The following is a 24,676-nucleotide window of genomic DNA, read 5'->3' on the forward strand; positions in this document are numbered from 1 at the left end:
ATTTCATTTGTGATAGGAAAGATGATGTATACCTATTATATGTACATATGTATGATTTGTATGTTTCATAATTTTTTTCTTTATACGTCCCTGTCATTAGAAAGATATGTAAACTTCTTTGAGTATTATAGCAAAAATTCCATTATACTTTTCTTTGACTTTTGATATGATTCCCTATGGATCCAGTGGGTATATAACCCTTCACATTATATTTAAAAGTACGGTGTGTTTTGACTTCCTTTCTGCTTAGCAGTCCTAGGAAGGATGGACTACATTATGAATATATTTTTGTCTGGGCCCTTAGGGTGCCATTATCATCCACGAAGTTTATGAAGAAGGAGCAGCTTGTAAAGACGGAAGACTCTGGGCTGGAGATCAAATTCTAGAGGTACCTACATAATTAACAAAGAGAAAGCTGCTCTGGGGAAGGTGGTCTCTGCTTCCTTTGTTTCTTTCACTTCCTCTTTGCTCTTTCCTTATTTGACAGACCTGGGTCCTCACAGTGTCCCATTTCCATACAGGTGAATGGGATTGACTTGAGAAAGGCCACGCATGATGAAGCAATTAATGTCCTGAGACAGACCCCACAAAGAGTGCGGCTGACGCTCTACAGAGAGGAAGCTCCATACAAAGAGGAAGATGTGTATGACACCCTCACTGTTGAGCTACAGAAGAAGCCAGGAAAAGGCCTGGGATTAAGTATTGTTGGGAAAAGGTACGAATGAAGAGGGCAAACCTCATGATCTTTGGAAATGATTGAATTTCAGCCCTTTTATAGCAGTAGTCAAATCTTTATCAGCTGCTGGTGTTCTGTGAGTAGCTGTAGTTAGCCCACTCAGGAAGGGAGCGAAAGACCTCATTTTGAACTTTTTAAATTAGTCTTTCGGGGGATCTTGAGGCTATTAGATAAAAACTATTTGGTATTTCTTTCTTTTAAAAGATTTTATTTATTCGAGAAAGCGAGAAAGCACAAGAACATGAGTGGGGTGAGGGGCAGAGGGAGAAGCAGACGCCCTGTTGGATCAGGAGCCCAATGTAAGACTCGAGTCCAGGAATGCAGGACTTGATCCTGAAACCCTGGGATCATGACCTAGGCTGAAGGCAGATTCTCAACCGACTGAGCCACCTGGGCACCCTATTTGGTATTTCTTGAGCACCTGCTGTGTGACAGGGAATACATTAAGTTTTGGGGAACATGTTCAATAAGACATGGTTCCTGACCTCAAAAAACTCATGATTTGGTCATTGAGAATTAAATATGTTCTTGCAACAAAGTATTCCATTGATGAGAGACAGAGACGTACTGTGAGGGAGCTGTGGCAGCAGAGGAAAAGGGTTGAGGAAGCAGATTAAAGAAACTTGTCAGAAAAGAGGTGAAATTCCAAATTATGTTTACAGAAATGATACTGGAGTGTTTGTGTCAGACATTGTCAAAGGAGGGATTGCCGATGCAGACGGAAGACTGGTGCAGGGAGACCAGATACTGATGGTGAATGGAGAGGATGTCCGTAACGCCACCCAGGAGGCTGTGGCTGCTTTGCTAAAGGTAAAGCTCGAAGGCTGGCGAGGGCTCTGTGCAGCAGGATGGGAGAAGGAAGAGATACTCCCTGGGCAACCACGGTCAAATAAGCACTGAGTGCTCTTTATTTAAAATGTTTTCTCAAATGAGGCACATTTCTAGGTAAGATAACCCTATTTTAGTGATAAATTTCTAAATAATCTGTAATAGCTCTTTATTATACTGTGTATTTTTTTTATTATTAAATAAAAGACTTTTCAAGGTAGACATCCACTAAGGCCCCAGCGCTGGTAAATCAGAGAGTAAGATTTAAACCTGTATGTCTAACTCCAAAAATCCAGGATCTCAAAATACCTCATTGTGCTTTCACCTTAGACGATACAGTATTTTTTGCATGCCTGTGATTTCTGTGTCAGAGGTCACAGGGAATTGTCTTCAATTCTTATTTTGTGTTTATAGCAATATGGCTTATTTCAGGATGGTGTAATCGGTTTGTTGGGTGCAGGTGTGGTGATAGAGTTTGCCCAGTTATCTGTTAAGGACAAAACAAGTTGTCTTGGTCATGGTTGTCTTACTGTTTGTTTTGTTTTGTAAGCCTTGCGTTGGTGTATTTGGCATATCTAAACCAGTATGCTTCATGAGACAGTAGCTCGATTCTCAGTCTCTCTTCTCCTTGGTACAAACCATCTCCACATAAACCATGAGGTCGTGAGACAGACACTGAGTGTTGCTGCTGCTGCTTGATGTTATTATTTTTTATGTTTTAGAAAGGCTCTTTCCACAAAAGATTGGAGGTATCCTTGCTCTATGGAAATCCCAAAAGGAGGAGGCCTTTCAAAAATCTAACCCTAAAGAGTCTATGTACTCCCAAACATGATTATAGCGTCTTATTTATTTATTATTTTTTTATTAACATAGAACATTTAACAAATAACATGTATTATTTGCCCAAGGGGTACAGGTCTGTGAATCATCAGGCTCACAGCACTCACCATATCACTTACCCTCCCCTGTGTCCATAACCAGCCACCCTATCACTAAACCCCTACCCCCCAGCAACCCTCAGTTTGTTTTGTGAGATTGAGAGTCTCTTATGGTTTGTCTCCCTCCCTATCCCATCTTGTTTCATTTTTTTCCCTCTCTTCCCCCCAACAACCCCCTACCCTGCTTCTCAAATTCCTCATATCAGGGAGATCATATGATAATTGTCTCTCTCTATTGACTTATTTTGCTCAGCATAATACCCTCTGTGTTCCATCCACGTCGTCGCAAATGGCAAGATTTCATTTCTTTTGATGGCTGCATAGTATTCCATTGTATGTATGTGTGTATGTATATATATATATATACACAGACACATATATATATATATACACATATACATACACATATACACACCACATCTTCTTTAGCCATTCATCTGTTGATGGACATCTAGGTTCTTTCCATAGTTTGGCTATTGTGGACGTTGCTGCTATAAACATTCAGGTGCATGTGCCCCTTCGGATCACTACATCTGTATCTTTAGGGTAAATACCCAGTAGTGCAATTGCTGGGTCATAGTGTAGCTCTATTTTCAACTTTTTGAGGAAACTCCATGCTGTTTTTGTAGCATCTTATTTAAACAGTTTCCTAAAACAACCACTCCACTAGTGTTCCCTAGGCACAGTGACCTTGGAAGTTGGAAGAATCAAAGCCGGTCCATTTCATTCAGAGAGGAGGCCTTCTCAAAGCAGCCAGGTGGGTAGCTGTGGGGTTCATCAGGGTGACGGAGTCCATGGGCCAGAGCAACTCCGCGATGGCCCTGATGGGGTCCGCACACAGTCCGGGCCTTCGGCAGCTCGGCAGAGTGGGCTGCAGTCTGACGTGGGAAGAACCACGGGTGAGCGTGGACGGGTGAACACAGTGGAGCCCTTGAGTAGTTTGCAAGTCATTCTCAAGAATTTCCTTTTGGGGCGCCTGGGTGGCTCAGCAGGTTAAAGCCTCTGCCTTCAGCTCAGGTCATGATCTCAGGGTCCTGGGATCGAGCCCCGCATCGGGCTCTCTGCTCCGCAGGGAGCCTGCTTCCCTTCCTCTCTCTCTGCCTGCCTCTCTGCCCACTTGTGATCTCTCTCTCTCAGATAAATGAATAAAATCTTTAAAAAAAAAGAAAAAAAAGAATTTCTTTTCAATTCTTCTTTGTTTCTCTTCCCATAATTGTGCAAATTAACCAGTTAATATCTGTAAAGCCTCCAAAGGTGATGTATTTTTAAAGTATTTTATAACAAATATTTATCAGTATTCAACTGAAAAAATCCCATGTAAGGTGAATTGTGGAAGCTCGCCACTGTGGATGAAGCTCACGGCCGTGTCTGTTCAGGGTTGCAGCACGCCCCTCCTCACGTGTGTCTGCATCAGCCTATCCTTAAAGAGCCTTTACTCAGCCCTTCAACACTACCATTTGTTTCCAGTGGGCTCTATTTTACAGTTTCTTCATAAGCCCAGTCTGTGTACAACATCGGTTTAAATTTAGCTTGAATGAAACTATGAATCTATGAAAAGCCACTTAAGTTTAAGTTTGTTGAAATCAACCTCATCCATTCTTTTACCTTCAATTTATTTAGGTCACTAGGCAAATTATTCCATAAAAAGAAAAAAAAATCATTAGATTTCAGATTATCAAATACCACTGTTGCTTAACTGTTGCTTCACAGACATTTCTCTCTAGATGCATTAAAAGAATTTAATTCTGTTGGGACGCCTGGGTGGGTTAGTTGTGAAGTGTTTGCCTTCGTCTCAGGTCATGATCCTGGGGTCCTGGGATCAAGTCCTGCATCGGGCTCCTTGCTCGGTGGGGAGCCTGCTTCTCTCTCTCCTGGTGCCTGCCACTCTGCCTGCTTACTCTCTCTCTCTCTGTCAAATAAATAAATAAAATCTTCAAAAAAAATTAATTCTGAAATAAGTGGTTTTTAGGGGATATTATTACTTCAACACTTTCTAAAATAATTGTTGTGTATTTATTTGTAGATGAGTGAAGGCAGCCTGTCATCATTCACTTTTCCACTTTCTGGATCCAGCACCTCTGAGTCACTGGAAAGTAGCTTGAAGAAGAATGCACGTAAGATTGGTTTGATATTTTCAGCATGATTTATTGGTTTGAATTTTGGTAACCAACACTGATTTTTTTTGCCCTTTATTGATTTACCTCTGAGCTCTCGTTCCCCAAATCTTTTCATATCCTAATATGGGTGCAAAGGTATGTGTCGGCAAATACTCTGAACAACATGAAGCTGTGTCTTTATTGTTTAGTTTTTCCATTTGTTGTTTTTTCTGTAAGATATACTAAACATTGGAATCCTGATTCTGTGATTTTTTTCTTACTAACCAGACTGGTGTGCTTGATTTTTATTTCCTTTTTCTGTTTACTCTAACACCAATAATTCAGAAGATGCTATTAAGTGAAGACTTCTTTTTCCATGAAGACTGCAAAAATTTTGATTGAGAAAATTAGTGTGATCCTCCTGTGTTTTAATTACATGAAATCATGATGCAGAGGGTTTTTTGGCTTAGAGCATTAGTTGAAAGTTGTTCAAATTGAAGAACTAACCATATGGCAATCTCTGTTTGCAATGTGACTAATATTCTAGAAATTTAGCCACTTAAGTCCATGAATTCCTTTTAATGTGTCCATGACTTTGTTTTTCTCAGCTGGGCACATGTGTCTTTCTATCCAAAGCCTGTTCTGCCCTTGACTCATTCAAAGTAGATTATGCAGTTATGTAATCAACGATTAAAATAAGAAGGAAGAAATGGGGAGGCATGCACATTTTCCAACTGGAAAAATAAAGGTTCCCTGTGTGAGACAGATTTAGTCATATGTACTGGCAACTTTGAGCACCCTCTCTCTTTATAAAATATATATATATATATATATATATATATATATATATATATATACTGTATCTCAGTTCCATCCATATATATACATATATATACAAATATATATATATATCCATATATATCCATATATATATATATATATATATAGTATATATATATATACTGTATCTCAGTTCCATTCCAGCTTCAGGCATTGACTAAAATTTAATTGAACATAAAAATACTTTAATAACCATATTTTTTTCACTTTACAGTGGCATCTGAAATACAGGGATTAAGAACAGTTGAAATAAAAAAGGTAACTTGGGGAAGAGAGAACGGTGTAAACTAAGTTGACCTCAGGGGCATCTCCATGTGTATTTTCCTATTAGCTGTCTCACTGTTTTACCATAGCATCAGAAGAATTATGTGTCGTATACAGGGGGAATACCACAGTAGTGTTCACTGAATTTCCTGGTCACAGGCCCTTATATGAAAAATCATTGTTGGTGTATCCTGTATTGCCAAAAATGGTTTCCACCCAACCCCACACAAGGTGTCGCCCCACCTCTCACTTCTCATACTGTGAAGCAAGCCTCTCTGCCTCCCACAGATCCTTCTTATTCCCATGAAACAGATTCCCTGGACAGCCGTGCACAAGAGAGAACATAAAAGCAGCTACAGCTTATTGAGCCTTTGCTCTCTGCTGAGCGTTCTTGTAGACGTATCACGCTACCATCGTCTCGTGTGATATCTTCTGCGAGCCCCCTGCGAGGGCTCCTCTGAGCTCCATTTTGTCCGTGGACATCTAGTGACTCGTTAGGAGGGCCGAACTTGGTCAGGTCCCAACATCTGTAAGTGTGGGTTCCTGGCTCTGAAGACAGATCTCTCTGATTCCAAAGTGGGGATCTCTCACTTCATCAGTATACCTGCTTTTCATCATCCCCACTGCATGATTTTCATTTAATGTGTTTGATTCCTTTTATTTCCTGGACAGATGCTTCTTTTCCTAAGTCACACCAAGGACCCACGTCAGATGAAGTAATACCGTTTCCCTGAGCTTCATTACCTCACACCTCCAAGACCTGAGTTAACTGTACAGCACCGGGCCAAAGAAACCAAACATCAATTTAAAATACCACATTGACTGAAATGTTTTCATCTCTTGCATGCCAGGGGCCTACTGACTCACTGGGAATCAGCATTGCTGGAGGAGTGGGCAGCCCACTCGGGGATGTTCCTATATTTATTGCAATGATGCACCCGAATGGAGTTGCAGCTCAGACCCAGAAACTCAGAGTAAGTTCTACCCATAACCGCGCCAGCCCTCGCAGATCTGGTGAAAGGTTTCATAAACCCTTTGAATGTCATCACTTGTTGCGGCCAGTTTTCAATGCCTATATCTGCTTTTAAATCCCTAATCTGACCGCGGCAGGTTTGCTTTGAGCAAAGGTGAAGAAAACGAAGAGAGGAGAGTTTGCTGTGGCATGTGGATTGACAAGTAAATGAGACGGGAAGATCTGCTCTTGTTTCTTACTACTTTTTACTTGTCTCCAACTCTGTGAAATAAGTTAAAACAAGGTGGTTCAGAACACCAGTATGAGATTAAATTTTCTCCTTACGTGCGTCACTGGCTTAAATGCCACTGCATTTCATGATTATTAAATCATCATTAAATTGAAAACTATCATTTATGTTGCAATTGATCATCCATTTTGCAGAAGTTTAATGTAAATGTGATTTACGTAGTGAAACTATACAAAACGTGCTTCGGAGTTGAGGAGTCGAGGGATTATGCTGAGGTGGAGCCTGTTGATGCTCACTGTCCAGTTCTACAATCAGGTGACTATCCCATTCAGGTCTCAATGAAGTAAAATCTGTGTGGCCTCATGGGTCACAGAGGGTCTTAGAACTTAACCACTTAGTTTAGTCCCTCAACTAGAAATGGTTCAATCTCTTTTGAGATCTGAACTTGTGACTGGCTGACACTTAAAAAACGATAATTGCACGTAGCAGAAAACTTCTCTGTGGCGGACAGAGAAGTGAACACTTCGGCGTCTGTGGCGGCGGCTCAGCTCCGCCCTGGGAAAGCAATGAAGGAGCAGGGCTGTCTTCTGTCCAGGCTTTGTCAGCAATAACAAGCCACGGGCCAGGCTTGGCCTTGAGTTGCAGCTGACTTGGAGTCACAGCTAACGTGTGTAATAATAATGTCTAAAGAAATTCTGGGTTTTAAATGATATCAGATATTTTATTCTTTAATAAGAAGCTATCTCTTCCCCAGGAGAAGTGAAGAGAGGGAAGAATGGTTTTCCCCCTTCCTCTGGAGACTACCCAACTCCATCATCACGGACAGCTTCTTTCTGTTGGAGCTACTTCTTGAAATTACCCGCTTCCTCGGTTGTAGTTCAGTTGCTGAGAGCAGTGTGTACGTGATGTGCGGTGGAGAAGGAGATCATTGGTCCGGCCCCAGCCTCACTCTCCACGGCTGCTTTAGCAGATGGCTGGTTTCTTGTCTCCCGTGCAGGTTGGGGACCGGATTGTCACTATTTGCGGCACTTCCACGGATGGGATGACTCACACGCAAGCAGTTAACTTACTGAAAAATGCCTCTGGCTCCATTGAAATGCAGGTAAAGAGTCGTATCTCAAGCACTCTGCACAGTCTGGGTGGCTAGAGGACACAGGAGCTGTAAGCATTAGAGCAGTAAAAGTTCTTAAATCTCCTGATATTGTTTCATTTAATATTTCCCACGAACATAAATGATTACACTGAGAGTTTCGAGAAAGTATGAAGCATTTTATCCTGATGCGTTCATTGTTTGATACTTTATATCTAAAGGGAAAAAAAAATACAGGGTCTTAGCTGCAAATGATTAATGGCTAGAATGTTAAGTGGTATGAGTGGCTGTTTATTCTAAAGCTCTTTTAAAAAAATAACTGCATTTGAGACCATGTTTTGAAAACATCAAAGAACTTTGCAGAATTGAATTACTAAAAGATGTTTCCTGTCAGTTGGAGAAGCCTCTGGACCTTGTGAAATTTCTCTTTATGTTGTATATCAGGTTCACAGAAATGATTAAGTGGACAATAAAGAACATGTTTTAATCCAAATGCTATTTTTGAAGGAGAGTTACTGATGTCTCCCTCCCTAGCCACAGGAACATGTGTCTTTCTCTGTTTCTCCCATGCACAGGTAGTCGCTGGAGGAGATGTGAGTGTGGTCACAGGTCATCAGCAGGAGCCAGCCAGTTCTGGTCTTTCTTTCACTGGGCTGACGTCAAGCAGCATATTTCAGGAGGATTTAGGGTGAACGCATATACTGTGGTTTCTGTGTCCCTACCATTCACATAACGGTGAAAAAACAGGAGATGAAGTTTGAGATTCGAAAACCAAGTGTTTCTAAACTGTTAAATAATTGGCGTGGATTTAGTTTATCATGTAGAGACAGATAGCATGCCACTACAGTTTTGACTCTGCATTCTTTGGGGCCATTTTCGTCTTGACATCACTACCCTGTGTGACATGGAAGGAACCTTTTGAAACCTTCTGCCCTTTTGAAATTCCAACATTACCAACCCATTTACTAAATCATCCTTTTGATTAAAAAACTCACAGTTCCTCAGCATGCGCTTACAAAAGAGTTGAACCATAAAGAGAGGAAGAGAGGAACATCTGAGAATTTTTAAATAATGTGATGCAGGCTTTACATTGCTAGTAATAGCTGTTTCTCTCTGAGCTTGGGAGTCCTAATGTTTCTGACTTACTCCACCGTTATAGCTCTGTGCTGCAACCTTCTTCCTTTAAAGAACCTGGGGAAAGAATGTGCGTGCCTGCAATGAGAACGTGTTGTGAACATGTTAGTTTAGGGGAACTGTAAATGAGTAATAAATGTAGGGTGTTAAATAGGATTTTGTTGGATTATGTAAATTTAAAATACTGAGCACAGCATACATGGACAGTGCAGGCATCCCCAAAATACCCATGATATACTCACTGTCGGTAGCACTGAGATTTGTATTGGTTCTAGGTGGATGTCAGATAATCCGTAACTTACAGGTATGAATTTAAAAATCGAAAACCTCTTTTTTCTTTCTTCCCTTTACTGTAGACCTCCTCAGTGTAAATCTATTACACTGGACCGAGGACCAGATGGCTTAGGCTTCAGCATAGTAGGAGGATATGGAAGCCCTCATGGAGACTTACCCATTTATGTTAAAACAGTGTTTGTGAAGGTAAGCTTGCACATTTTAACCACCTCCGTCCCCCCAAACATTCATTAATAGTGGTCAGCAGCTGGCTTATTAGTTTATGGCCTGAGGTAACGCCAAATGGTTAACAGTTGATCATTTTCTTTTGGAACTCCCTTCAGGAACAAGTCATTAAATATTTTTGTTCAATTTGAGGTTTAGTTAAGTTTAAAGGAAAATAGGCTCAAATTGAAATTCCATGGGAACACTTGACAATATGCAATAAAAATATTAATGAACTTTAGTTCGACAGTAATGCCTGATTTTTTTGTCCTTTGAAAACAGGTTTCCTATGACTGAATGTCTTTTGAAAATGGGGTATTTTAAATATATATGCTATAGAGGGCTGGCATTTCTTTTCCTTTGTGTTTCTTTGGTTTGGTAATATAAAACAGACACAGAAAAGTATGTAAAATAGGCACACAGGTTAAATAACTAATAGAGCATTTTAATTTTATTGAATAAAATAGAAAAATCACAACTGAAAAAATTGCAGAGTATCCAGAAGCTCTGTCACCTGCAGTAAATCTGCTATTTGCAATTAGGGAATTCAGTTTTTTTAAAAATTGCATTTAGTTGTAATGATATAGTAAGCTATTTTAAGCATGTTTAGAATAAGAATAAATTTATTGCAACATTGGGGAAGCCGTTAAAATAATTCAAACCCAGGACGCCTGGGTGGCTCAGTTGGTTAAGCAGCTGCCTTCGGCTCAGGTCATGATCCCAGCATCCTGGGATCGAGTCTCACATCGGGCTCCTTGCTCCACAGGGAGCCTGCTTCTCCCTCTGCCACTCTGTCTGCCTGTGCTCTCTCTCTCTCTGACAAATAAATAAAATCTTAAATAATAATTCAAACCCATATAATTATTGTTAATATGTTCTTAAGACATTTTTTCAGGAGCTCCAAAATTGGACATAATTTCCTGCAGGAGAAAATCTGGAACCTCATGATTTTACAGTGCAAAGGAGCAAACAAACCTTACGGCCAACCTCTTAAACAGTTTGACCCAGGGCTTTAGATTAGCGCTGTCATCCTTTAAAGTGCCTACCTGTGGAGGTTTTATTCCATTATTTTGAAAAAGAATTATTATTTTTAACCAACTTAAAGTGTTGTATCTACAGCAACCTAGTTATAGGCTTAATTTATGAGATTTTTAAAAAGCCATTGGTATGTCCAAAAATACAAACAGCATTTGTCAGTGAATAGAAGAGTCATGCAGTCCGTTTCCTCAGCCTTGGAACAATTTATTTAAGGAATGCTAGTTAGAATATATTTTAAGAATTTCATCATTATGGATTCCTCATTAACTTTTCCATATTTTTAATCTTATATTTAATTGCATAACTGCCTACTATAAGCATGCCTTAAGATGGGATTCTTTTTCACACAGCAATGTCTGTGTTTAATCTGAATCATTTTAAGGCCCATAAGAAATATGAAGACTCCACCCGCCCTGGGAAAGTAAAGAACAAGCAGCTCGAGCAGCCTCTTCAAGCCTCAGAAAGAATTATAGTTAGACTTTTTAGGACTCGCGTTCTACCCTGCCCTAGTTAACGTGTATGTGGCCTTCATGTTTCTGCTTACCTTCGGGTTCCATGGCCTCATGCCCATGTCCTGTAAACCTGCTTTTGTTCCTGTCCAGTCCTTTGTCGTCTTCTATAGACCTTCTTTAGAGGATAAAAAAACTCTGGATCCTATGAAATAATTCTTCCTAGGCAAAATTCCCAAATATTTTTTATTAATTTGAGTTCCCACCAACTGCTGTGCCGAATGGCCCAAAAACCATCCAACTAATCTGTTGATTGCTGGATTCTCTCTGCAGTTGGAATCTTGGTGCTAAAACCATTTAGGAGCAAGACCTCCTTTGTGTCTGTTCATCATTCCTTATGTCCATAGAGCACCCGGGAGCACCGAGGGCATGTGTGTGTACATGTAGAGCAATTTGCATTCTTGTTTCGATCTTTTTCCGTTGTGTACCTGCAAGGCAGCATTTTTTGAGAAGCAAACAAGCCTACTTTATAATTGCAGGGAGCAGCCTCGGAAGACGGGCGTCTCAAAAGGGGTGATCAGATCATTGCTGTCAATGGGCAGAGTCTGGAAGGGGTGACCCACGAAGAAGCTGTGGCCATCCTTAAGCGGACGAAGGGAACTGTCACTTTGATGGTTCTCTCCTGAATTTACTGCAGAGTGGGGCTAACTCGACCCCCTGCTCCGTCCCACACTGTGAAGGGAACGGAACTGATCTCGTGGATGACTTTCCCTGTGCCATCTTCTTCAGAATCTTCAGAACTCTAGGAGGGGGGGAAGTACCATTTAAGTTTGTTTTTCTCATGTGGAAATGATTTTCTTGCAACCTAGCATCATTTTTCCTTTCTCCTTGGATTTTGTGAATATAAAGGGAAGGACTGTGTGTGTAGGTAAGCCCTGTCCTTTGTAAAGATGTCTGACATTCAGCAGACACGTGTGCAAAAATTACGATGTGCTGAACATGTGTTCACAGAGAACATGTGTTTATAGAGAAAGAAGAAAATAATTCCAAACTGAACGTAAGAGAAATGGCTTTAGTAAATTACAGTGAGAGTGAAAATATAAAATAAAGAAGAAAATCTCAAATTTTATTTAAAAAATACTTCATTTTATCAGTAACTCCTTTCTCCATTTCTAACTAGAAAAGTTATCTCTATTAGAAATCCTAAAAAATACTCTCAGTATTTACGGTATTTGAATATTATAAAACATTGCATCTCCTACCTTTAATATGCACATACATATTTTCTTCCTAAAGTGGGTTCCTAAGATTGAGTAAATAGCGATTATATGAAACAGTGTCCTAAGTTGATAAAGAACACAGCTGTTGCAAATCTCGATGTTCATTTTTATTTTTGACCTGTTATAAAATATTTCCATGTTTCTGTAACTAAGATGGTGATGCCACCCACTACTGACTGTAGTTTCTCTAGAAAGCAGCCGTGCTAGCCATGGAGGAACATGGAAGTCTCTCAGAATCCTTAATGCTGGTTTAAACCGATGCAACACTAAAAATGCACGCTGTGCAGTTGGTCTTCAATTACTATTAATCTTAATGACAGAGGAAAAAACAACGTGTTAGCAATTATTTTGGTTGTGTGCCATTAGTAAATTGATAGAAAAATTAAGGGGATTAACATAACTTCATTTCATTGCCTTATATTAACATCTTATAATACAATAGTTTAAGACTAAGGGAAACAGATGGAGCTGTTTATTGAGACAACTGGTGAGGAATTATCATGTGTTCATTCCCATTTTAGAGCGTGAAACTCCTACATTAGAATATATAAAGTCACTTTAAATATTATCTATATTTGTAACAGAAGTAGTGTACAGATATTTTATTATAGCGCTTTTGTGTAAATGGAGAACTGAAGTGAATAAATAACAAGTTTCATGGTGCACAAATAAACAGGCGTATTTTTTGTTTGTTCTTTTTACTGGGAAAAAGCTCCATTATATTTTCAAGATTTACAATTTAAAAAAAATTGGTTTTTATCCAGTCTAACTGAACACATGGTGTCCATAGTTACAATCAGAACTTTGGACACCATGATGAAAAACTGGATACTACTTATATCCAGAAGTTTTCCTAATACCGAAGTGTCCTGTCTCTATCTGGTTTTCCAGAGGTGCTGTGTTAATGCAGTAACATTGTGAATTGTTCTTGGGGATAGTCAAGCTAAAGCTAGTTAATAGACGCAAAACGTCTGATTTGAACACTGATCGAGGAATTGGGGAACATTTCTTCTGCTAGTTTTGCCCCTCACTAGCCAATGAATGTGTGCATTCCACCTGATTCACTCATCTATAAAATGATAGGTCATCTTATCTCAAAGCTTGCATCCAGTTCTAAAATAGAAGCCTTCTGTGATTCTTACACAGAATGGGTAGGCCTACGCATTGCAACAATTGAGGAGGTATTCTCGACACTCCATGGCAGACTGAGCTGAGTGGCTTAACCAACCAAATTAAAGTTTGAGTGAATATGTGGGGGAACCCCAAGGAGAACAGTTCCAGGTAAGTCTGTGTACTTGTCTGAGAAGCACCTCCCCAAAACTCAGAGCCACAAGGAACCGCAGAATGTGATCTCATTTGGAAATAAGGGCTTTGCAGATATAATTAGTTAAGATGAGATCATGCTGAGCCCTAAATCCTTAAGGCTGTATCGAGACACAGAGACATAGGGGAGGAAGGTCCTGTAAAGCTGGGGCAAAAAAAAAACAAACCAAAGACCACCTTGGGCGCTACCAGAAACTAGAAGAAGTCAGGAAGGTTTTTCCCTAGAGTCTTCCCAGGGAGTCTGGCCCCACTGACACCTTGATTTCAGACTTGTGGCCTCCAGATCCTAGAAAGAATAAATATCTGTTGTTACCCACCCAATTTGTGGTGGTGTTTCAGAGGCCTGGGAACACTGGTAACAGTGTCTCAAATGTTTTTATATTCGTGGCTACCATCCTTGTACCTGGCTGACAGGAGAAGAGCGGTGCATGTGTGTTGAGCCTGCAGATGATTAAAGGATAGCTTGTGATTCATTTCATGGTATTAATACTGTTTTAGTGAGCTAGCTGCAGCCTTCATGCTAAATGCAAAAAAAAGAACCTGGGCATGCCACTGTAGGGGTATAAAGATGCTGAGGAAAAGCTCACCCCCTGCATTGCTACTAATTAACAAAGTCAGCACAGGAAGGAAGGGCAAGATTGGGAGGAATATATGGATTTACCAGCACTGGAGAGACGTGACAAAGGCTTAATGCTTCCTGCATTTGATTATTTTGTGTAGATATACAAGTTCTCTGTGGAAGAAAGTGTTTGCGCAAAGGGTTTGAGGACTTGAACCTTACAGTCGTTGTGATGCGCAACTCAAGACAGTGAATTGCCCATTATAGGTGCCATATAATGCCTCATGTGATGAAATCACACTGGTGAATGCTACACATTTCTCGTGTTGTTTGCGATCCCTCCCAGAGGACAGTGATGACATCACACCAAGGAGAACAATAATAATCAGGTGTTTCATTTCAGCACCAACTCGTGTGTAGCTGCAGACATCCTCATGGTGCGATGTCACACATCAGTAGGATCCACATACCAGAACAAGGATAGAGCGGGAAGCATGAAAACATGAACATTCGTGAAAGATGAGACAAGAAAAGGGACGAGTTTTTGTTTTGTTTTTGGGCATAGTATTAAGCAGAGTGTGATAGGTTTGGTGAAGCCAAGGACCCTATTCTTTGCTCTGAGGGGACCGGTCCCATGTTGCCCTAGATCTGGTCAGCTGTCTGCTTGTCTGAAGATGCTGCATACTGATTTATGGCCTTTCTTCATGAGTAGAGAGGTTGAAAGGATGCCTGCAGGGAGACAGAGCTAAAGAGCCTCCCCCCCCCCCCCCCCCGCCCCCGGTCTAGGTATGGGAATATCCAAACTATCATCACCTGCTTCCAGCAGCCCTGGTGTGTTGTTTCATGTCGGTGACAGGTGTTCTGGAATGCATTTGATTTATGCAAAGATGTTCCTCAATTTTGTCTCCTAGGAATTAAGGTTAAACTTTAACCTTTTCAAAAGAGAAACTTTTGTTTCTCTTTTTTGTTATTTGTTATTTGTAAGACGGGATTGGCCTCTGTCCCCTCAAATGGAAAAAAAAATTGTGGGTGGCAAGAAAATTCCTAAATCAAGAGCATGAAAACTAAGCAGAGCAAATGTTTTAAAAGTGACTTTTGTATACTTGATATCTGGCTACTTTTTCCCTTCAGAATATGGGTGCGTTGTCCATATGGTTCATTTTGATGTGAATTAGAAAAAATTGTATTATCTAAGAATTTTACTTACTGGGGAAGTACTGAAAGTTCAATAGTGTGCTCTTAGAAAGAATTCTGTCAAAAGGAGGCAACTCTATGGCCATGATCTCAGAATTCCCTCACTAAAAACCTTTCTTGAGGATCCTGAAAGTACTCCCATCAAAAGACTGCTTTGGGCGGTTTCTAGGAAGAGCTTCAACTTGTTCATGCAACACTGGGCATTTTTTCAGAGGGTTGTGTCCCTTGGGAATACTCTGAGATCCTTTCTCCTTCCCTCCCCCACCCTCCTCCTCTTTGCATGGGTACATATTTTCAGAAACAGCACACTTGTCCTTGAAAAACATACTTTTTCTCTCATTTCTTTTCTTACTAATGTATTAGAAATAACGATTTTTTCCCCTGAATGTACCTTGAAATGTTTCACAAAGTTTCACTCCCCTGAACTTCATTAACCCAATGGCACTTTATTCCATTCGGTAAGACATATGGATTTACCTTGGTTTGGAAAATCCAGGGAGGTAACTCTATATTAAGCACTGGTACCGTGCATAGGATAATCTATCAAGAAATGGTAATAGTTGTGCATGTGTTGTTCAATCCTGGTAGACAGAGAGTAATAAAGATTCTATAGCTTTCTTTAATAGCTTTCACCTCTCATTTTTGTGTAATACTGTCTTTTTCCTCTAAGGTGGATGGGTGTAAATCAGTTTATACCAAAATTCCAGTTGTCATAATACAATCCATGTTTTCCATATCCTTGTATTAACTTGTATAATTTTAGTAATAGTATGATTACAAAATATTTTTCTTTTAAATTAGACTAATTTTTACTTAAATGTGGTTACAAGAGAAATTGTATCTCAGTACTTTAAATGGAAAACTAATATAATTTCCCTTAAGTATAAAGTAACTACAAGCAAAAACAACTTTATTAACTTCCATCAGGATACTCTTACCTACCAAGGGTCAGAAGGCCTGCTCTCTTTGCTAGAAAGGGAGAAGTAAATGTTAAAATGGCAGTGATGACTCAGCAGGTAACTCTTTACTTAAAGGAACTGAAAGAAAATACCTTTTCATTATGTGATGTAGTATTTTCTAGTGCCTTGTCATTGTCACCTGCAACAGTGATCTGGGAAGATACTCCCTCTTTGGGAAAACTCGATGATACCAAAGTCAGGAAGGTTTTGTTTATAGGCTCCTTTATTAAAATGTGAAAGCAAGACAGTCAATCCTGTTCTTAAGAATATTCTTGCTAAGGAGGTCAAGATTTTGTTTATAAGGCTTTCTCTAAAACCAGACTTGGGTTGTCGCCTCCAGTACTTCTGTTTGTGCAGTCTGAGTTTGAGATAAAGGACAAATGACATAAATTAATGGAGTAAAATTAATGTTGTGGTAATATTAAATAAAGCTAATGCCTCTTGCACCTGGAGGGCTATGCAGATGGCAGGCATAGCTAATCAGGCACCCTGCTGCCTTTAAGTGTACTGATAAAAATCTCTCCACTGAATATGAAATATGTTCATTCACTGGCTCCAGACAAGTTTGAGTGAGGCAACACAATACATAAAAAACACAGCCTGACATCCTTATTTTTTTAAGGGAAAAATGCAATTCTCTAAGATGAAAAAATTAAATATTTACCTAATTTTAAAAACAAGTTATTACTATAGTCATGTTCTTTTGTACTTTCTGTGAATATTAAAATAGATGTCAGCCCCATAAGAAAAAAATTGCTCTCGAACCTGTAAGGGAGTACTTAAATTTAAGTTTACATTTTACTGGCTACACATCAGTTAAAAAGATAAATTTACTAATTGAATCCTAGAAAAGTTTACTTGATTTCTCACTGTAGGTATAAACTAGATTAGCCAGTTATCACTCAGATATTTAGAAACTTGTTCAGTGTTTTAAGAAGCAGCTACTCTGGGAAGTATGTCAGTATAAGAATTATAGAGACAATTTGTTTTGTCACAGGTATTTCAGTGATGTCACTGAACTTATTTTTATTATTTATTTATTTATTTTTAATATTTTATTTCTTTATTTGACAGAGAGGTCACAAGTAGGCAGAGGCAGGCAGAGAGAGAGGGAGAAACAGGCTCCCCACTGAGCAGGGAGCCTGATGCGGGGCTCGATCCCAGGACCCTGAGATCATGACCTGAGCTGAAAGGAGAGGCTTAAACCACTGAGCTACCCAGGCGCCCCTGAACTTTTTAGAACTTACCGTGAGTTCTCTTAATTTAAGGAATGTGAGTTCTCATGAACTTCAGGTTGTGGCCTCTGGATACCTGTGCAGTTAAACGGACAATCAACATCTTCTAGTAGCAGCTTCAGAACGATTTTTTTAAATGCCTTCATGAGATTTGTTATTCACAACTATTACTTCTCTTATATTTCTCTTACACACATTTAAAAAAATAAAAGGACAAACTATTCTTTCTCAGGCATAGTTCCCACCATAATAGGAGATCTGGAGCTAGGCGTTCACCGTGTGATAAAAGATGCTGGCCCACTTGTAAGAAAAAGTGTGGGGGATGGGGGAGAAAGAAGTAGGTTTTTTAGTCTAAGGAACACATAATTTCTTTATCTTTTAATCTCAGAGTTAGTAAGTGAACTGTACATTTAAAATGTATATTTGTAATTTTATTGCCATTTAGATAACAAACAGGATTATTTACATCCCATCTACCTTAACTTCTAAGTCCCTGGATTTTACTCCTTCTATTTGGTAGTTGATTCTAAAGTTTTTCCTCTCTGTACATTATTTATTGTATTTATGTAATTTATGTAATGAAGTCCTCAATGTCCCAGCACCCACTTTGCCTTGCATGAATGTAAGTCAGAGCCGATAAATGTCTTATGCTGAAGGAACTCTTGATTTCTCTGAAATGGAGTGCAGAGTATGGACCTCTGACTCCCAAGCCCTGGCTCCATATCCTGACGGGACTGCCAACAGGCAGGCGACTGACCTCTCTGAGCTTCTGCCTCCTTGTCTGTAAAATGGGTATAATAACATCTTCACAGTTCCTTTAGTATCAAATGAGATGAAGTTTCTGCACACAATGGCACCTGATAAATGGTAGAGTCTGTGAACCCAAGTGTGATGATGATATCCATGGTGGGATCATGGGGTCACCTGGAGTGCGCTCACTAGTATTCATTTATATTCTGACTTAAAAATACTCTTGGGAAGTGCCCCTTACTTGCTCATTCTAGTCCGTTCCTCATAATTTCTGCTAGAATGGGAAGCAAAAGCAAAAACAATTCAGGAGAACTGAGAACGGCAGATTCTCACTGATCGGTGAGGTGGATGTGCTGGCCCTTCATATGCAAAGATGTTTTGGGGGCAGGAATGACTTAAACCCAGTGGAAACGTCTATCGATCTAGCCACATCACTTGCATAATAAGACAAGTATCTAGTTTTAAAAGTAAATGGAAAATTATACACTTATCCGTCACTCACATAATCTATCTTCCTCAGTCCTTTGTGTTAAATTAGTTGGGGTAGATAAATTTTACATTCATCCTCCTTTTTACATGCAGTTCCTTTTCAGAAGGGAGGGAACAAAGCAGAAGTTAATATGGAGGGACATGGGGCTGTGTGGCTCCGTCAGCTGAGCGTCAGACTCTTGATTTTTGGCTCAGGTCTTGATCTCAGGGCCATGAGATCGAGCCCCAGTGGGGGGCTCAGCACGGAGTCTGCATGTCCCTCTCCCTCCCCCGCTTGTGTTCTCTCTCTCTCCCTCAAATAAGCAAAATCTAAAACAAGTTAATTTGATAGACTGAACAGTCTTCTGAAAGAAGTCGGTGAGGTCAGATGTCTGCCATGTCAGTGAGGTTAGGATGACCTTTCTCCTGTATTAGACCTTATTTCTCAAGTGACTGATACTAAATCAGTTGTGGAACTCTAAGGTGGGAATTGCATGTACTACAAATGATTAAGTTCTTTTTAAATTTGTAATATTTTAATCTCTAAGGAGTCAACAAAAGAGGATTTGCTTTAAAGTGATGATCTCATTTGATAAGCTTCAAGCTGTATGAAAGTTCATACTGTTTAAGATTTAGGTGAGGATTGGGAAAATAAAAATGTCTACTTGGGATACTGCAGCACACTTCCCCTTGGATGCGACAAAGAATGGTGGTTTTTTGAGCCACAAAGCAGACTGGTCGTTCCTAAGTTTGTACATTGGATGCGGTAAGCTTATAAACATTCTCAATACCCACTTGTTAATGAAATAGTTTATGAGTACTTGTAAAAGAAACCATACTTTTCAGTTTTCTCAACATTGGACACTGTGAAGGGCCAAGAATTGCCCTTAAACATGTTTTAGCATTGAGATTCCAAAGAATACAGAGTTTACAACCACCTGTGCAGAAGTGATCAATGGCGGATAGACATGCCCATGTGAAGTTGTGATGGCAAGTACTAGAGTACGCAAGGCTTTGGTGAGTTTTCCTCTAGGACTGTACTTTTTTTTTTTCTTTTTTGGTGACATACTTACCACAATGTTACTCCTGAAGAGCATCTCTATTTTTCACCTTCCACATGAAAAAAAGAAAAAGGAAATAAAAGTAACAACTTTCCACGTAGGGATTCTGAATACTGGAGAGAATGGAGATTTAGTTACTAAAGAATTTGAATGGGATTGTGAAAAATGTTCCAAAATTCAAAAGAGGAAGAAGTGGGATTGGATCCATAAATTTTTACTAGCCAGATACTTAGTTTCTCTTAATGTATTTCTTCATAGGAATAATTATCTTCCATCCAGGTTTTTGAAAGTCAAAAATATGTAATGAATGTGGAAGTCTTTAAAGTGTTAAAACATAGACCATTGTTATATATTACCTTAAGCTCTACATTTATAGGTGTTTTGATTAAAAAGTTATCAGATTGGCCGATGCTGTCTATGCTGTCATTTTCCTATTCTATAGTCCTAGAAACGAACATTCCTACTGATAAAGTGCTTTATTAATAAATCACATATATCCCTTTTTTCCACTGTATGAGGTGGCATATATTTTTTATTTTGCAGTACATAATTTTTTAAAAGATTTATTTATTTTTAGAGACAGAATGTGTATGGGAGCAGGTGAGCATGGGGGCAGGGGAGAGGGAAAGAACATTTCAGTCAGACTCCTTGCTGAGTGAGGAACTACATGTGGGTTCAATCCCATCCCACAACCCATGAGATCATGACCCGAACCAAAACCAAGAGTCGGATGCTTAACTGAATGAGCCACCTGGGCGCCCCTGCAGTACATGACTTTTTAAAAATATTCACCATTGATTCATTGAAGAACAAACCCACATCCATTCCCAAGTATGATATTTCCACCACTTCAAAAAAATCCTCACTGTGTCTCAGACATTCACATTTTATAGGAAAGTATTGTACTTTGTTGCTTTATTTTGTCTACATTATGGACTGTTACCATATTGAAAATAATATTAGCTCAGGAGTTCTCAGCAGTGGAGAACGAAGTGAGGGAAAAGCAGAGGGATGGGAGGAAGAAGGAAAGAGTTATTTCTTTAGAAAGGAAAAAGTTCAGAGGAAAGGGGAAGATCATTAGCCCCAAGACTATTCTGATAAAATTTCTATCATTGTAGGTAAAGGATAAATAGGGGCTTCCTCAGGGTCCATGGAAAATAATAGAGCAGGGTCAATTCTAATTCTAATTTGAGGACAAAAAGCAGAGTTTACAAAATCTCACAAATTACATATAATTGCATATAATTACCAAGAGCTTCACAAGTGTTTAGTGATTATAAATAGTGAATGATATAATCATTTTGGGACAGACTTGGACAGATCAAAGAAAAACAAACCAAGAATAATGTCAATGGCGTTCATTGTTGGTTTGCAGCTTCTGTCTCTTTCCCTTCTTTTAAAAGGGTTTGTTTAGCTTTGGGGAAGTGAGAGACTAAGAGAATGGTGAGAAGTCATGGATATTTTTCACTCTCTGAGGAAATAGAAAAAAATGCTCACGGTCTCAAGGGCATGAAGGACAGGTTGTAATTGTTGATTGTTTCTGCAGATATCAGCAAAACTTAGGTCCAGTGGATGCTTACCAGGGGAAAGGATGGTATCTAGCTAGCAATATGGTTTAAATCTTTCTGGAGTTTGAGTTCTTCTTAATCAACTGTAGTAGCTCACTAAGATAATCTTTATCACAGAAAAGAATGGTTCAATTGGTTAAGCCGCTGCCTTCGGCTCAGGTCATGATCCCACGGTCCTGGAATTGAGTCTCACATCAGGCTCCCTGCTCTTCAGGGAGCCTGCTTCTCTCTCTGCTTCTGCCTGCCACTCTGCCTGCTTGTGCCTTCTCTCTTTCTGTCTCTCTCTCTCTCTCACTCTCTGACAAATAAATAAATAATTTTGAAAAAGTATTATGTGTATCTTATTTAATCAAACCCATTTATACAACATATCAAAATGGGTGCCCCATGTGCTGGACAAATAATACATCTTCATAAAAATTAGTACTTAGTCCTTCTTAATCTCCTTGACATTTACCTTAGGTAATATTCATGATAATCAGAATAGTCAGTTCCAAAGGTACTTGATATCATGCAAGGAAAAAGTTATTTCCTCCCTCCTTTATCTTGTGAGCCACCCAAAGTCATGAGAAGCATCATGACAGATGGCATGAGAGGAGAAATGAAATAAAGCCAAAATATAGATATTTCAGAAGAAATTAGTTTTCTGGATTAAATTGCTAAGTAAGTGTCTCAGTTCCCCAGATAGTTTTCTAGTGTAGATTTGGCTAGAAGTATAATCAAACAAACGTACTAACAAAAATTGAACACAGGGCTAGAACAGATTGTATATTTGATGAATAAGGTAAGAGTTGATAACCAGAGTAGTCTTTGGTCCAGGAAATATTTTTTCACCTGTATTCTTCATGAAGTCTCTAGACAGTGAATGCTTTCTAGAAACACAATTGGTAGAGGCTCAGTGGCTGTAAAGACATCCTCTGTGAGATCTTTCGCAGCTTTCCCTTCTCCACACACCAAACAACTCTCCCTTTAGTGAAGGATATTCCTGCATTTTTCATATCCTGTTGGAGAAGTACCCTTGCAATATGGACATTGTTATCATTACTCTAGTTCAAGACTGTAGGAAGAACGATTCCTTGCGTCTCTCAGAGAAATAAGTAGGAGCTAAGTTTCTGGAAATGAAAGGGTGTGGTCTTTGGTTTGGATCAATAAAAGTGGAAGAGGGCGGTGATGGCAAGCCTTACAACATTAAGGACCCTGGTTTAGATGTGTGGACTGAGCTCATTCCTAAGGCTGGGCTTAGAGGCAAGGGACACTCTGATTGTTAACAGTCAAGGGGACTACAAAGGCTGAAGACCACAGAAATTCTCAGAATTTCACTAACATTTCATCTAGAAGAGATACTTGCAAACCGTTCTTGACAAATATAAATCAAACAAAACCCATGCAAGTTGAGTGAGTTAGTTTCATGAAGTCTTATTTTCCTTTAGTCTTCCATCACTAAACATGACATCCCTGATAACTAAGCCTTTTCTACCCATAGCTTATTTATCAACCTTCTAATCTCTTTGCCTGCCTTCCTTCCTTCCTTCTTTCCTTCCTTCCTTCCCTTCTCCCTCCTTCCCTTTTCCTCTCCCTCCCTCCCTTCCTTCTCCTTCCTTCCTTCCTTCCTCTTTCCTTCAATATTTATTTATTTTAAAGAGCACACATGCAAGTGGGGGAGAGGGAGAGAATCTCAACCAGACTCTGCCCTGACTGGGGAGCCCCACGAGGGGCTCCATCTCCCCAGCCTGAAATCATGACATGAACTGAAATCAAGGGTTAGATGCTTCACCAAATGAGCCACCCAGGCACCTCAATTTCTTTGGCTTTCTTGTTGGCCCTCATTAAATTCCATATACAAATTTTATGGTAGACTCGAAATCTAAAGCTGATTTTCATAAAGGCATGATCAATAGGTAAACCACAATTTACATGTAGTACAAGTATAAATGAGTTATATTCCAAGAAGTACAGTCTGGGAACCGAAAAATAAGACTATAAAGAGTCTATTTGTTTCATTTATGAAATCTTAAATGTTATGCTCATTAAACCTTCTTAAAAATCTTTTGACTGGGGGCGCCTGGGTGGTTCAGTGGGTTAAAGCCTCTGCCTTTCGCTCAGATCATGATCCCAGGGTCCTGGAATCGAGGCCCGCATCGGGCTCTCTGCTTGGCAGGGAGCCTGCTTCCTTCTCTCTCTCTGCCTGCCTCTCTCCCTACTTGTGATCTCTGTCAAATAAATTAAAAAAAAATCTTTTGACTGACTTTTATCCTAATCTTCTCTCAAAGAAAGGATTAAAAATTATATCGCCTCCCCTACTCATTCTCCATCACACTCCTCGCACTACGTGCTGCCCCATTGCCTTCCTCCACCTTCCCGCTGGAATGACCACTTGAGCCTGCTAGCATGCCAGTTGGTCTAGCACCTTTGCACAACCCCAAAGTTCCATGCACTCCTTGACTATCATGGAGGGCATCCCAGAGTAGCCCCTAGGAAATACATTTAATCTCTAATTTTGACCACTTTTCATGGTAAAAATCATCCCCTTACCTGGTTTCAGCACATAAATAAGTGATAGCAAGCAAAAATTAAAAATCTCCCTATTTGAGAGACTGTAGGGAAGGCAAGGCAGGGTGTATGAGTATGTGTAGAGTAATGTGCAGGTCTGTGAGGGGAATTCTATCTGAAACTGTAAGTATGTGTGTTTCCCTATACATTGCTTATCCCTCCCCCCCCTTCCCCCTTTACCACCCTTCCTCTCTCTCCTAAGCAAGAAGCCATTTTTCCCTTCCCCAGACCACACTGTAACATAAGCAGAGTCCCCGAGTAGCTGCTGGCAAAAATGTTAGAGGAGAATGTTTGGGTGCCTACCACACAACATTTTCACTCTGCAAAGCTCTATCAGAATAAGGCTAGAATAAGAGGATGAAAGAGCTGAAGTGGGAGGTGTGTGGGGAGGGGAAGAAACCTCCAGTGTAAGGACCAGAAAACTGTGAGGTAGAGACAAAGTGCCCCATTGCCCTTGAGTGACGACCCCTGGTTGCCAACTTACATGCAGTTGACCAGTAGTCCCTGAGTCTGTCCCCTTCCCACCCCATCACCTGTGGACAACCCACTGTGTGCCAGAACTAGTCACTGAGAGTCCCTCCACTGATGGAGGCAGCATTGTATGACTTGGGTGAGT

At 39.8% G+C, this 24,676-nt stretch overlaps 1 protein-coding gene across 9 annotated transcripts in view; it reads left to right on the plus strand.

Moving 5' to 3' along the window:
- The window catches only part of MPDZ (multiple PDZ domain crumbs cell polarity complex component), a 166,396-nt gene extending 153,330 nt beyond the window's left edge, over nucleotides 1-13,066 (plus strand). For all 9 annotated transcript variants that reach the window (XM_046022442.1, XM_046022448.1, XM_046022450.1 and 6 more), the window contains 11 exons: nucleotides 305-388; nucleotides 522-715; nucleotides 1,399-1,546; nucleotides 3,173-3,259; nucleotides 4,526-4,616; nucleotides 5,653-5,696; nucleotides 6,554-6,676; nucleotides 7,902-8,006; nucleotides 8,570-8,682; nucleotides 9,485-9,608; nucleotides 11,653-13,066. In XM_046022442.1, the coding sequence (XP_045878398.1) occupies nucleotides 305-388; nucleotides 522-715; nucleotides 1,399-1,546; nucleotides 3,173-3,259; nucleotides 4,526-4,616; nucleotides 5,653-5,696; nucleotides 6,554-6,676; nucleotides 7,902-8,006; nucleotides 8,570-8,682; nucleotides 9,485-9,608; nucleotides 11,653-11,799 (1,260 nt within the window). In that variant the 3' untranslated portion in view covers nucleotides 11,800-13,066. The remainder of the gene's footprint in view (nucleotides 1-304; nucleotides 389-521; nucleotides 716-1,398; nucleotides 1,547-3,172; nucleotides 3,260-4,525; nucleotides 4,617-5,652; nucleotides 5,697-6,553; nucleotides 6,677-7,901; nucleotides 8,007-8,569; nucleotides 8,683-9,484; nucleotides 9,609-11,652) is intronic.
- The last annotated feature ends 11,610 nt before the right edge of the window (nucleotides 13,067-24,676 follow it).

The sequence above is a fragment of the Meles meles genome, chromosome 11, assembly GCF_922984935.1.
Source record: "Meles meles chromosome 11, mMelMel3.1 paternal haplotype, whole genome shotgun sequence".
Classification (NCBI taxonomy): domain Eukaryota; kingdom Metazoa; phylum Chordata; class Mammalia; order Carnivora; family Mustelidae; genus Meles; species Meles meles.